At 42.4% G+C, this 13,917-nt stretch overlaps 1 protein-coding gene across 1 annotated transcript; it reads right to left on the bottom strand.

Moving 5' to 3' along the window:
• Positions 1 to 1,654: 1,654 nt before the first annotated feature.
• Positions 1,655 to 4,335, bottom strand: LOC117862941 (transcription factor MYB41). Its single transcript, XM_034746496.2, has 3 exons — positions 3,896 to 4,335; positions 2,948 to 3,077; positions 1,655 to 2,606 (listed from the first exon to the last, which is right to left on the bottom strand). The coding sequence occupies exons 1-3, from the start codon at positions 4,029 to 4,031 to the stop codon at positions 1,919 to 1,921; spliced, it is 954 nt and encodes a 317-aa protein (XP_034602387.1). The 5' UTR covers positions 4,032 to 4,335; the 3' UTR covers positions 1,655 to 1,918.
• Positions 4,336 to 13,917: the final 9,582 nt, after the last annotated feature.

The raw sequence follows: 13,917 nt of genomic DNA, 5'->3' as shown, positions 1-13,917 counted from the left end.
AGTGTACGCTAAGGATGTATATGTATAGGTGTGTGTATAAAAGTGAAGCAACAATTAGCATTAATATGGAAAATAATTAAGGATAAAAAGAAAAAAATCTTTAGTCTCGGTTGGTAATACCAACGTGTGCCCCTTTAGTTCCAGTTGGTGATTAAAAATGATTTTTAGTTCCGGGTGAGTAACTCGGGACTAAAGAGGGGGACCTTTAGTCCTGACAGATTAGTTCAGATTGGATATTCGAGAACTGATGCTCATTTTTCCAAAAGTGTTTCCAACGGTGTCAGTTTTCACCAAACTTTCGCGACATCACACACCGTGAGACCTTTCAGCAGACAGATAAGATACAATATGTGTGATGTGCAAGTTGACCAATTTGCGACTGCTAATCCGTATGATGATGCACGACAAGACCAGCCATATAAAATTATGACGTGACAGTGCCGGCCTGAACAAGTGTGGGTTGGCACTTGGCAGTCTAATCGTCCTGTGCCGGACAAGGAGTGATCTCTTCGGCTTCGGGAAATTAACAATGCTCAGTATCGGTATCTCACTGCAAGTCTGCAACAATTGTACTAGCACTAGTTTAATGTGAAGCAGCCATAAAATATTTGTGTGCCTCGAGGAGCACAAATGAAGGCATGCATACCTGTGCTCTACATATATGTGTACATATATATTACTACCTCTAATACAAAGGAAAATGTACAAATTGTATTAATGAAGGAAGATTACATACAAACTTTCATAATTTCTCCTAACAGGATTCATATTTCAAACAAATGAAATTAATTACAAGCTCATACAGCTAATTGTTTTCGAAACTAGTTTATAATAAACCCATTTTTCATATACTGTACAGTATAAGAAAACCGAAATGTCTTCAAACTTGAAAGATTCCGCGCGTTCTCTAGCTAAACACAAACCACAAGGGAAGGTATGACCCCTATCCTTTAATTTTAGCATCCTTCTTGTCTTGTTGAAGTGAGTAAAAATTGATGAACACATCGTCGGAGCAACCACCGTCGGTCGACGACGACAGGGAGACGGATATCCCTCACACTGTTCGACGATGTCTGTCCATCGCGCACTAAACTACTCGCAGCTAGCAAACCCGGGGGAATCTTTCCCCTCTCTCCCCGATCGATCTTTCGTGGAATCTTTGCATCGCGACTGCTAAACAATGCGGCTGCCTGACAGACAAGACACGTTTCTTGCGGCACGTACAGACAGACTCCGGCCGGACTCGCGTCTTACGGCCGGCCTCCAACCCATGTGCTGCGTGCCGTCCCGATCCACGCCAATCATGCATTCATGCACGCCCCCGCTCGCTCGCTACAACTCGATATGCCTCACAAGCTATACGTTCCCCACATGCACTTTTTTTTGGCTGTCCTCTCCTGTGCACAGCAGCAAGAAATCTATGCCCAGAGTTCAAGGATGAGAGAGAGAGACAGAAAGGGAGAAAGCTAAAAGATCTATCAGTACATATCAATCGAGCCATCGAGGCACAGTAGGAGGAAGACATGGTCACAGCAGATACCAACAATCCAGCACAACAACCAAGTGAATGCCAGTGTACTGGCCCTGCGTGTGGTACCCAGTAAGTTTCCACAATGTATGTAGCTCGATCATGCTCATGACAGTATACCTCGGGTGAGAAAAAAAGAGAGAACGAAGTACAAAAGTAACAGGAGGAGGAGAGAGAATAATCTCAGCTCGATCCCATGTCACGGTCACATACACAGGCTGTAAGGCACGCAACTCTGGCACGTGTATGCAGCCATGACACAGGATGCACACGTACACACGCACGCACGAACACTAGTACACTACACGGTAAAATGAAAAAGAAAAAAATACAGCAGTAAAACACACACCTTAATTGATCAATCACTTTTTCCATGTCTCTCAGTCAAATTTACATCATCGTCACCTTTCCTTGCGAGCCGAACCCTTCCATGCCGCCGTCCTGGCCATGGCCGTGCAAGTTACCGGTGGTTGAGCTCATGAGCAGCTGCTTGATCTCCTCGTAGTTGTACTCGACGGGTGCCTGGGCCTGGTGATGGTCTTGGAGTTGAAGCAGCCTGTGGTCATGCTCGATGCTGCCATTGTTGTAGCCAAAGTAGCCGTCGAAGCTCAGCTCCTTGCCGTGCCCGAACTGCGGCTGGCTGTGCGCACCGTCCGACGAGCTGCAGCTCTGCTGGTCGCTGCCGAATACGATCATGCTGCCGCTTTCCTCCTTGACCACATGCTGGTGAAACTGCTGCTGTGTAGCGCCGTGCCCTTGCAGCAGTGAAGGGGCGTTTGGCATGACGACGCTGGAGTTTAACATGTAGTCCTGGGGTGGCGGCAGATTTAGTGCAGGGATGCTGATGGGGTTGTGGAGGGCTCCGGCGCCGGAGAAGAAGCTGTTGTAGGTGGGTTGGGGTAACGAGGGAGATGTGTGTTGAAGCATGAGATTGAGGGGTCGATGATGATGCCGCGGCGCACGGTGAGGAGGTGGGGTAGCTGTGGAGCCTAGGAGCTTCTTCTTCAGCTTGGTGTTCCAGTAGTTCTTGATGTCATTGTCTGTGCGTCCGGGGAGCTGCGACGCGATGATCGACCACCTGAAAATGTGTAATGCATAGCTGATGGGTCATACGCTTTTTTGCTGATACCCATTGTTCTTTTCTCATGCTCAAGAGAGTTTTTTTTTTTTTGTGTATAAGGGTAGATCATCTTCAAGAGTATCAGTTTTTCAAGCTCCCCTTTAAGAACTAGCTAGAAAGTTAATCTTTCATTTTGAATAAGGTTTGTCTAATTACATGTGTATTTCTTGATTGACATATACTTGTAAGAGCAGAAAAGATCATGAATGTCTGTGGAGTTTGGGGTTATAATGGAAAAGGCAGAAAGGGGATAGAAATGCAGTTATTAGTCCATTAGATAGGACGATCCAGTTTTTCACCTGCTTCCTATACTTGCATACATGCTGCAGATCACCCTGTCTTCGTGCTCCGTGAATTCCCCATGCTTAATGTTAGGCCTCAGGTAGTTTAACCATCTAAGCCTACAGCTCTTGCCACATCTCCTTAACCCTATAATCACAATAACAAAAGCCTTACAAACTTAGAGTCCAACTTGTTGTTTTGAACACAACAAGATAGAAAGTAGCATGATCATAATACGAAATTTGCGACACGGAAAGGCTTGTCACACAAGACTTTGGTAAGAAACCTGGGACTTTGACTTGCCACTACAATTAAGAATCCTACAGTTGCATGATACCTAACTGCAAGACTTGCTATGGACTCCACTGGTCCTAAAAGCATAAAAAGAGTGCCACAATCCTTAGTGGAATACTCCACATCCAAGAAAACGAAAACATAAAGAGTCAAAAACAGAAAGAAGAAGAGGACACCGAAGAATAGACTAGGGCTAGCTAGCTCATGTCCCAGCAGACTGGAAAGATATAAAGTACTAGTACAGGCGTAGCAGAGATGGCACCATTGATCCTAAACGCATCAAGAAAGAAGTTAAGATCCTGACTAAAAGTACACCTAAAGTTGAAAATAATAAATCAAATGAATCGAGAGGGTTAATAGAATCCTAGCTAACTAAAGAGAGAGGGAGAGGTGGGGAAGAAAGAGCAAAACTTTTTTCTCGATACTATTTGTTCTAAATTCATGCATGAGAGAAATAATAATCGTAGTTTTTCTTCTCACTTTGTTTTAAAAAAAATGATAGCTCAAATCCCTTGAAGTGGTCCTAAACAAAAGAACAAAGCAAATAAATTTGAAAAAGAAGACATTAGCATCAAGAACAAAAAGACTGTTTAGACTTGTAATAAACTCACAACAGCGTTGAATCCCCTAATAAGATAAGATACATCAATATGTAAGTTCACAAATCATACCTGCTTTTTGAGGGAGAGCAATCCAATTCCCACCGGTCCCGTGCTTCTCGATGAACTCCTTGAGCTTGGCATCCTCCTCAGGAGACCATGGCCCTTTCTTCACATTGTTCTTATCGCAGCACGGAGCCCTCCCCATGAGGTCGCAATAAAGCGAGATATGCCCCCGCAAACGGAGCTAAAAGCAACACCTAGCTACCGAATCCCACTGCTCCCAACCTTTTAGCTAATTTTCTAGCTGCCTGGGCAGGCAGCTTGCTCTGTGATATCTAGCTAGATGACATAGAAACACTGCTCTGATCTTCAGAGGCACAGAAAGCAAGGAGAGAAAGGGGAGAGAGCACAAGGCAACAAGGCGCTCTAAAAATATATAAGACTGATGAGAGAGACAGTCAGGGGATGGGTTGGAGAGAGAGAGGGATAAGAAGTCAATGTGTAGGGGATTGTATTTGTTTGGTTTGCAATGACCTCCTGCTTGATGGTTGGCTCCTTCAAATCTCAGCACCAGAGAAAAAGGTTCACTACTTTCGTAATAAGAGAGCCTTGCCCCACCACAGCCCTGTCTTTCTGAAAACAAAGTACACTTGCACATGGAATCGGCCAAGGCTCGTGTTTGTTTGCAGGTAGCCTGGCATCCGTATAGTAAATCACTAAAGTCGGTATGTACTTCTCGGCTAAATGTGGCGTCTCTCACAAGAATTTTCATACTTGTTTGGAGAAATTAGTAAGTAGATACATGCCACATGATAGATGACAGTTGTTATTAGTGTTGCCATCTTTGGTAGAAGAGGTTTTTTTATATGATTTGTTAGATAGCAAATTTAAGTATACAAGCTGCTGGATCATATATGTATAGGTGCAAAAAGGTAATGTGTGGTCGATAGTGCCTCATTGTCTAACTTTTGGGAATATGGATGCCCTACTCGCATTTGAGGACCCGTTGCGTTGGAACAAGGAAACTTCACGCTTATTACAGGATCATTGTCCATGCTGAAAAAATATTGGTTTGTGAAATTCCAGTATTCCAAATGATCTTGCTTACAAAAACCTACAATTTACACCCAATTTATCCATTAGTGTGGTGTTTTCATCTGAAGATAGCTCAACTGAAACTCAAGCCGGTCTATGATTTCAATGGTCGGAAACTTCTTACGCCCAAACTCTAACCGGCCGGGGAATCAACACGCATGAGCTGGCCGGTATTAGTGGGCAGGCAGGCAGGTAGGTAGCAGCCCCTGAAATCCCTGCCCTCCTCACGTATACTTTTCTTCCATGGACGGCCGAGTAAAGCCCATGCAGCAACTAAACGCGAGACAAATCCGGTCACTCTCGCTCTCACGCGTAATAAAACCTGTCCGCAAATTGCAGCGCGGCTTCATGCAGGTCCAGTGAAAGAGATGGTCAGGGTTCATGTATCTGCTGCCTCTAGCGAGACATGCGTAAGCCATACGACGTACAGGCAGGACCTATATCAGGAGAGACACCGGCTAGGTCAGGCGCATCTGATGGAGACCCGTCAGCTCTCTTCGGTGCACGTCTGGAGGTGAGAGGGCAGAGAGGCATGTGTACTGTACGTGTAGGTTCGACGTGCACTACGTTCAACCTTCGGTTTCATCGTAGGCAGTGAAATTAGACACACATATGATATATACATCTGAACTCTAGCTAGCTTGCACTATGATATGTCAGGCCAGTCTTGTCTTGCCTACAGATCGACAAGGAAGCTGCCGGCTAATAGCCCGTGTAGTAGGTTTGGGACCTTAAGGAGGGTTGATTTTTTCTTCTTCCATGCAGGATCTGGTATTCGTGGAAATAAGTTTGACAAAATGACATATGCGATAGAGATATTGAAATATACTTGAAAACTATATTGATGTAGGTGCAAATAGAAGTTAGTGAACTCTTAAATTTTGAATAAAACGTTTCGTATTACTATCTTCGGTTGCCTCGAAAAAAATCATTTTAAGTTGCCTACAAATATTAGAATTGCAATGACACATGAGTGGTTAGATCTTGATCTAATATATTAAATGGTTAGTAAAACCGACTAAAATAACAAAATAACATAATTTTCTGGGTTTTTTTTATGGTTTGATGGTGTCGCTAGTCATCACACCCATCTCATATGTTCATCATCTCTACAGACATCGGCCTCTACAATTAATAACCACATCCTTCATTAGGCGCAAAGTATTTTTAGAGCTTTAGAAAAAACGCCATGATTTTGCTAATACTTTAGCTTTAGAAAGCAATGAGGTATGTGATAAATGTTATAGTTTTGGAAACCATATAATATTAATTAGAGTAAATTGTATCCACCATATAACAACTTGTATGGTTGTATCATTTTAGTCAAACAAGTAGCAAAACATACAAATGGATACACAAACTTATCAAATATGTGCATATACATTCATATGTACGCCTTGTGGATGTATATTCACACCGTGGCATGTGACGTGGATGACTTATATGCATGTATCCCCCTATTTTGGTCCTCCCTTTCATCTAAGTCTTAAATATGCGCTCAACCTATTATTTCTTTGACATATGCGAAAAGATTAAAAAACTTTGAGTGACCAAGTATATGATTTTTTTAAAGTCATGAGTTAAATCAAACTTTGACATCGTAAATTATGGGTGCATAACATATATGAAGCCGCAGATAATTTTTGTAATTCCTCTCACTTTGTATGGTTGATTATTGCAATATGATCAAACCTAGTATTACGTATTTAAATAGTAGTTACTATTTGATATCCTTTCTCAAATGCCGAAGGTATTTTTTGTGTGTGAAGTGTACAATAGATTATCAAAGTTTAGAAAAGGACTGCGTGTAAAGTTTTTTTACAAAATCGTTTCACTTCTGAAACAAGAGCTGACGTAGAGTTGACGTAGTGGCTCCATACTGCTATCAAACTTTGATTAAAAAAACCTTATACTTGGTCACCTATCGTCAAAGATTTTCTTTAATCTTTTACTTGTCAAAGAAATATAGGGAACAAAGATATGGGTTACATACATAAAACTATCTGTGTCACGTGTCATGGTGGTAGAATACATTTACAGACGTACATGTGACTATATATGCACATAGTTGACAAGTTCGTGTATCTATTCATGTGTCATGTTTTGCAATTGACTCTATTAATTATTTTCTAGAGTGAAACTATACTCCAGATTTCCCTTTTTTCAAAAAAAACCATGCATGGTTTTTTACGTCTTTGGTTCAAAACTGCAACTACCACACAGGTCCAGCATCTCGAAGATGTTTAATTTTGAGTCAATAATCTTATTTCCCCAACCAGCCAAGGCTAGCGGATGGCATTTGTCACTCAATTCAAAAATAGCAAGGCTGCAACGATGCAAATCTTGTGGCCATTAAGCCCCTAACTATTAATGGCAACAATTGCAGCTATCAAAAGATAATATATTTTAGCATAATACCAATAATTGCGTTACGTATGCATGTCCCGTACGTAGGTACGTTGACCCCTGCCTCCGCGAGTATTATTCCCGGCGGCGTGTCCATCTCGAATCTTTCCTTTGGTAAGTGATCACATGCCCATTTGTTTATGGCGCGAGACTAGTACACTACGTGAGAAACGATTTGTGCTGGTACATTGAAATTAGCGTACCGGTGGGTGGTTGATATGTATAAATTCATGAATAATAAATATGTATAAATTGTGATAGGAAAAGTTTTGTGTACTAATATTTATTGATATGTATAAATTCATGAATAATATATATGTTTAAATTGATGATATTGATAAGTATAAATCCATAAATAATTTTTAATTGCAAGTATTACAATTTTGCATATTAAGAGCGATGGACAACAATGAGAACAATGTTGAATCCTCCTCGTAGGATTCAGATTCTAACAACAATTATGGATCGTATTCTACTCCACATGAATACGAACCAAGCCCACCTAGGTCTCACGGGCGTCTAGATGAAAATGACCCTGAATACGATCCAACAGCGGATCATCAAGTACCTGCATGCACATTCATATACTAGCTAGTGATATGTTTGTTATCCACGTGAAGATGATAAACTCAAACTACTGTTTTCTCTATAGAACGATGACCAGTCCCCGGTGCATTCCCAGCCACGACGTCGTAGAACATCTACTCTACATGAAGAGGAGGTAGCTGCCTCTGCACCACAACCTTTAGCTACTATTGCTTCTAGTAGTAAACGTGGGCAATGAAGCTAAAACTAGATTCCTGAAAAAGGTAGTCTTGTAATAGAACTCGTAATAGAAGAGCTTGGCGCTAAAGGTGAGCCCATATTACCTGAGGGGATATCTGCTAGGTTTCGGAACATATGTGGGGCTATTGTTAGGGATAAATTGCAGACTTGGATCGCGACTAGTAATTGGAAGAAGGTGCCTACCACTACAAAATATGTATTGTGGGCCACGGTGAAAGAAATATTCACTTTTCTTGAATATCAAGAGAAATTCGCAAGAAACTTTACCGAGAGCCTCCTTGGGAGATGTTTCAGAAATTGGAGGTCTATTTTTAATAAAAAATTTGTACAAAAAGACAAGAATGCTAGGGAAGACTTCAGTAAGATTCCTCCAGAAATGTGGGAAGACTTCAAATAACAGAAGAACACGCCAGAAGAAAAAGCCCTCAGCGAAGAAAATACTGCAAAGGCTATGAAAGCTGCCGAGAACCCCCATCACTTGGGTGCAGGAAGGTATGCTGCCAAGATCGCTAAATGGAGGAGAGAGGAAGAAGAATATGGAGGAGAGCTGGTTTACCGGATATGTTTGCAGGCTTGGATGAGCACAACAGGAATTTGGTACTAGCTTGAATCCTGACTGTAACACCTAACGGCAAGGTTAAACCTCAACAGAGCTAATTTATGAGAGGTTGGAACAGCATGCTGAGGTGCAAAAGAAGGATCTTTTCAGGCCCGATAGGGAGAAAGATCAGCTAACCGCCGCGATCAGAATCGTGGAACACTCTGGGTGTGTTCGAGGGATGTCATCAACATTGCCCTAGATAAAGCATTCCCCAATGACCAAGCAAGCTACAGGAAGTGAGACCGTTATAAGAAAAATCTTGAAAAGAAGATGAGAAAAATTACCAAGTAGGAGTTCTTAAAGTTCTTGGCCAACCATGCGATGAACTAAATGATGGCTGACCTGACAGTTTTCGATATCAACAATAGGCAAAACCAACCATGCTACTTGCCCAGACAGGATTTGTTACGGTGTTGGATGAGTTGTGCAAGATAGACATCCCTACTGTTGAGGGGATTGAGGTTCTCGGTGATGCGATGAACTAGTACATACTGTGACCTCGCCGAGATATCATTCTGAATGCATCGCAAGAAACCTCACGGCTAAGCCAAGAACTACCCCTTCCAGATTCAAATGTTGACACAGAGCAGCTGATGCTATCACATGTGCAGGCAGTTAACAATGAGGATGAGCAACCAATGCTATCACCTATCCTAGAAGCTCTCAATGAGGACTATGGGACATCAACCTAGAAGGTGATGAACGGGTAGATGATTTAGAAGTTAATGATCCAACATGATCCAAGAGGCTAGCTGTACCTCGTATGGTCATCACATATGAAAAGGCTCCATCACTAGATGTCGACAAGTTTTTAAACATATTGAAGAAGAAGGCTTCATCTTCCGGTGAAAAATTTGTAACTCGTAGCACCTCTTGGCAAAAGGAAAAGGATCAAAACCTCAATTTCTTTGCGTTAGATGATGCCCCTACGGATTATGAGCATGACAAACCATTCTTTTATCAGTGGGATCTGCTGGTGGGCCCATGGGAACTGAATAAGCTGCATGGATGGATCATGAATGCAATGAAGCAAGGCATTTGAGCAGTCACCGCACATGTCCCAACTAAGGTTTTTCTTGGCCTTCTCCCATACTAGATTGTGATCGATTTCGAGGATTTGCATAGATTTTACCATCAACAATACCTTGACGTGAATCTCATTTTTGTATGGTGCTTGTAAGTCCACATGTACCACATACACAAGTTTTAAATACATACATATTTTATGTCAAGTACGTGAGCAACCTATTTTGCAGGATACTATTGAGGGAGGAAGAATTGACACAGGGTAGGTTTAAGGTAGCGTACCTTGACCCAACACGAATAAGCGAGCCAGAGCACAAGCTCAAAATGATGGAAACAATCAAAACATAAATAGAAACAGCAAAGAAAGATGCTAGCAAAGAAAGCCCGTAGAGAAGAAATGCACAAAGTTTCCATATACATTGCAAAAGTAATGAAGGAAAAGACTAACAAGTATTATATCATGGCTCCTTACGGTACTGGTATTGATTAAGCTAGTTTTAATTACTATATATATACTAGGTGCTATTTAATGCCATCTATAATATAAATTATTTTAATATAATGCAGAGACACTGGATTTGCATCATTATTTTACCCAAGTTAGGATAAGCAATGGTCCTTGACTCAGCTAGCTATCATACAGATAGGTACAAGGATTTCATAGGCATTATACAAAAATAAGACATTCCTTGGCAGTACTTAAATGCATGTTGACATTCTATGTACCTAAGTTGTATTACTAAAGGGGTGTTTAGATCCATAGACTAATTTTTAGTTTGGGTCACATTGGATGTTTGGATACTAATTAGAAGGACTAAATGTGAACTAATTATACAACTTATTGCATAAACGAGGGCTAATTTGCGAGACAAATCTATTAAGCCTAATTAATCCATAATTAGCACATGTTTAGCATCACATGGACTAATCATGGACTAATTAGGCTTAATAAATTCGTCTCACGAATTAGCCCTCATTTATACAATTAGTTTTATCATTAGATTATATTTAATACTCTGCAAACATCCGATGTGACAGTTACTAATGTTTAGTCCGGGGTATCAAACAACCCATAACTCTTGTCTCTATATTCTCAAAGTGCATACAAGCTTTACATACTAAAATGCGGGGTCCACGATCCAAAAAGGATGAAAGCTATGAAAATAATATATCATAGATTCGTAAGAACATAAAAACTTAATTTTTTCGTACAATGTAGACTTGTTATTAATAACAACTCATCATTTTTCTATTTGTTTGCAGTGCCACAAACAACCTCCGGGCTCTATGCTATACGGATATTACGTGTGCAAGTTAATCAGAAACATTACGTGTGCAAGTTCATCAGAAACAATAGGAGGTACCAGACGAACCCTGAAGATGTAAGTCTCCTATACAATGCCATGTGCTAACTTCCTAATGGTAATACATCCTAATCTTCATTTATTGTATACCTGAAGATGCCTACCATTGACAGTAACTATAGCAAGATCGAAGACAAACAAATCGACAACATTTGTATGGACATGGAGAGGTTCATCCTATGCGAGATTAGTCACGACGATTGAGCATTCTTTGATAAAGATGGTGTGGTTATGGTGGACGAGTGCACAAAACTTCGTAGATAGGCGTAGTAGTTTTAATATTAGCATGGCAAAGAACAGCTTTATTCCAAATGTTGGATTTTTAATAATTTGAATTATATATTATATACGATGCAGTTTTTAATAATGTGAATTATTTATTATTCAAGTTTGTTGTTATGTGGTTGGAGATACATATTTAAACTTGACGAGTAAAAATTAGTGAGAAATAGAAATAATAAATAATTCACAGGAAATAATATATTAAATAGAAACATACATATATTACTGGCGAGCGGAATAAGTACCCGCCAGCACAGAAACCATCTGTGCTGACGGGTAATGTAACCACACCACCAGTATATGCAGGTGCGATACCCGCTAACACAAACCTGTTCTAGCCGCCAGCACAAAATTTTTATGGCATAGTGGCAGCCGCTGTCCATGTCACAATATTTCCTCGCGATTTGATCTCTGGGATACGACTTCCGTGCGTCATGCAGGAGCTGTACAGCCAGGCGGCAAAGGTCCAAGCACACAACTGTCCGGGAGCACACCTAACATGGTCATGGATCACGTATGATTGTATGTGCCCCGGCGTTAAGAAATGTACCATCCGATGGGCATTATGCGTGGCAACGGACAGATAATAGGGACCTCTCGGCAGCATGTGGCGCCAATGATTGCTGAATATACATTACGGGAGCCTTTACAGCACAATCATGCCTCCGTGTTCTCGCCGTAAGCGCCTTTTGGAGTCTACGAGGTGAAAATTCAAATTGTACATTTGTTTAGTGGTAGTGACCTAGCTATATGTAATGATGGTAATTAAAAGGATTTTGCATTATCAATGGTTGGGCATGTGTTGGAACAACGGCGTTTGGCCCACGGTTAAAAGAGTTTGGTGGAAAGAGACAAATTAAAGTCTGTTAGACATGGATGGAGAGAGAAAAAGAGCAGACAATTAGGTGTTCCTGGAGCTGAGGGCCCTAGCAAGGTGTCGACTGTTTGGGTGTGTTTGGTTTGGGGGCAACATGGGATGGGATGATTCCGTCCCAGTTTTTTGAATAGGATCCCGATTCGTGTTTGGTTCAAAAGGATGAAGTCGTCCATGTTCATTGTTTGGTTGAGAGATTGCAAAAGATGGGACGAACACCGTTTTCTACTTCTATTAGGCACTGTCTATGGGGCCCACATGTCATACTATGAGTGCATCTTCTTCCTTCTCCCTCCTTTGTTCGACGAGTCAAGCTCGTCCCGCCGGCCTGAGGGCCGCCATGCCGCTGGGAAAGCTTGCCCCGCCCACCCTGGGTCCCGCCCACAGCGCTCGGGGAGCTTGCCCCGCTAGCCTCAGGCTCCACCACGCGCGGAGCTCCGGCGCTAGCCCTAGGCCCCATCTGCGCCGCTAGGGAAGGTTGCCCCGCCCACCCTAGGCCCCGGCCGCAGCACTAGGGGAGCTCGTCCTGCCGGCCTCAGGCTCCGCCACGCGCAGAGGTCCGGCGGAGCTCGACCCCGCTGGCCTCATGCCCTGCCGGAACGCCCGCGGAGCTCGACTTCGCCGGCCTCAGGCCCTTCGGTGACGTGCGCCAAGGTCCTGTAGGCTCGACGCTGCCAACCTGCGGCCCTACCTGTGGAGCTCCGGCCGGCTCTTGTTGTTCCGCCCGCGAAGCATCAGCTGGCTGTTGCCATTTTGCCCGTGGATCTCGCCTGATGTCGCCATGCTAGCTTCGCCCGCTGTGCGTCGGAGCTGCTTGGCCTCACCTCACTTGAGCCATGCTGTCATTGCTTCGCATTGTGTGCGTGAGCGGGGCAGAAGGAAACGGCCTTTTCATGGGGGCCAAAGAGGGACGCCCCGGTCCACTCAATTCGTAGGAATGGGGCGTCCCGCTTCTGGAGCAAATATTCTTCTTCGGGGATGAACCTTACCCACTTATCTCTGATCCAAACACAGGATGAAGGAGGATCGTCCCATGTGATCCCGTCCCATCCTCACATCCAAACCCATCCATAGATGCCAAGGTTTGGGGAACCTCGTGGTTGATGAGCATGTGAGAAAGGAACTTCTTTTTTACTTTCCTATGTTTCCGTTAAAACTTTCTGAAGCGCCTAAAGTTTTGAGCTCATCTGTGTAGCTCGCCTACATGCGGTAAGAATTAAAGGCAGGCTATAATTTGTGCCTAGCATTATTAGTGAATGTCAGACTTGTGGTTTGGTGCTAGCAAAAAGAAGAAAACAAAATAGATTTATTCGTTAAAATTAAAAAAAATGTGCTTTACCGTCGTTTTCAGATAAAAATTAGGTGTCAAATAAAAATATTCAACTTCTGTCGTGCAACCTTTTCAACGGTGTTTGAGTAAACGGTTTAAAAGAGTTGTTTAAATTTGCCAGTGAGATCTAATAAATAACGTACGAACTGGTCATGTCAATGTTTACGTAGCTAAATCTTTTTTCCACCATCACAAGATACAATACGATGGACCGACGTGGGAACAGCCTGCCACTTGATACTCCTCTATCTCACTGTAAGATTCTTGCGTCCGATTGGATCGTGAACGCGCATAAAGAAAAGCCCTTCAACTAGACACTGTAACAAA

This window comes from Setaria viridis, chromosome 7 (genome assembly GCF_005286985.2).
Source record: "Setaria viridis chromosome 7, Setaria_viridis_v4.0, whole genome shotgun sequence".
Lineage (NCBI taxonomy): Eukaryota > Viridiplantae > Streptophyta > Magnoliopsida > Poales > Poaceae > Setaria > Setaria viridis.
Note: the sequence above shows the minus strand (reverse complement) of the source record. Positions and strands in the feature narration are given on the sequence as shown.

What these genes read in the sequence shown, in the direction of transcription:
- LOC117862941 (XM_034746496.2), bottom strand. Translation starts at nt 4,031, where the DNA reads ATGGGGAGGGCTCCGTGCTGCGATAAGAACAATGTGAAGAAAGGGCCA. An exon ending in TGCTCTCCCTCAAAAAGCAG is followed by an intron (nt 3,078 to 3,895) that starts GTATGATTTGTG and finishes TTGTGATTATAG; the next exon opens with GGTTAAGGAGATGTGGCAAG. An exon ending in TATGCAAGTATAGGAAGCAG is followed by an intron (nt 2,607 to 2,947) that starts GTGAAAAACTGG and finishes ACACATTTTCAG; the next exon opens with GTGGTCGATCATCGCGTCGC.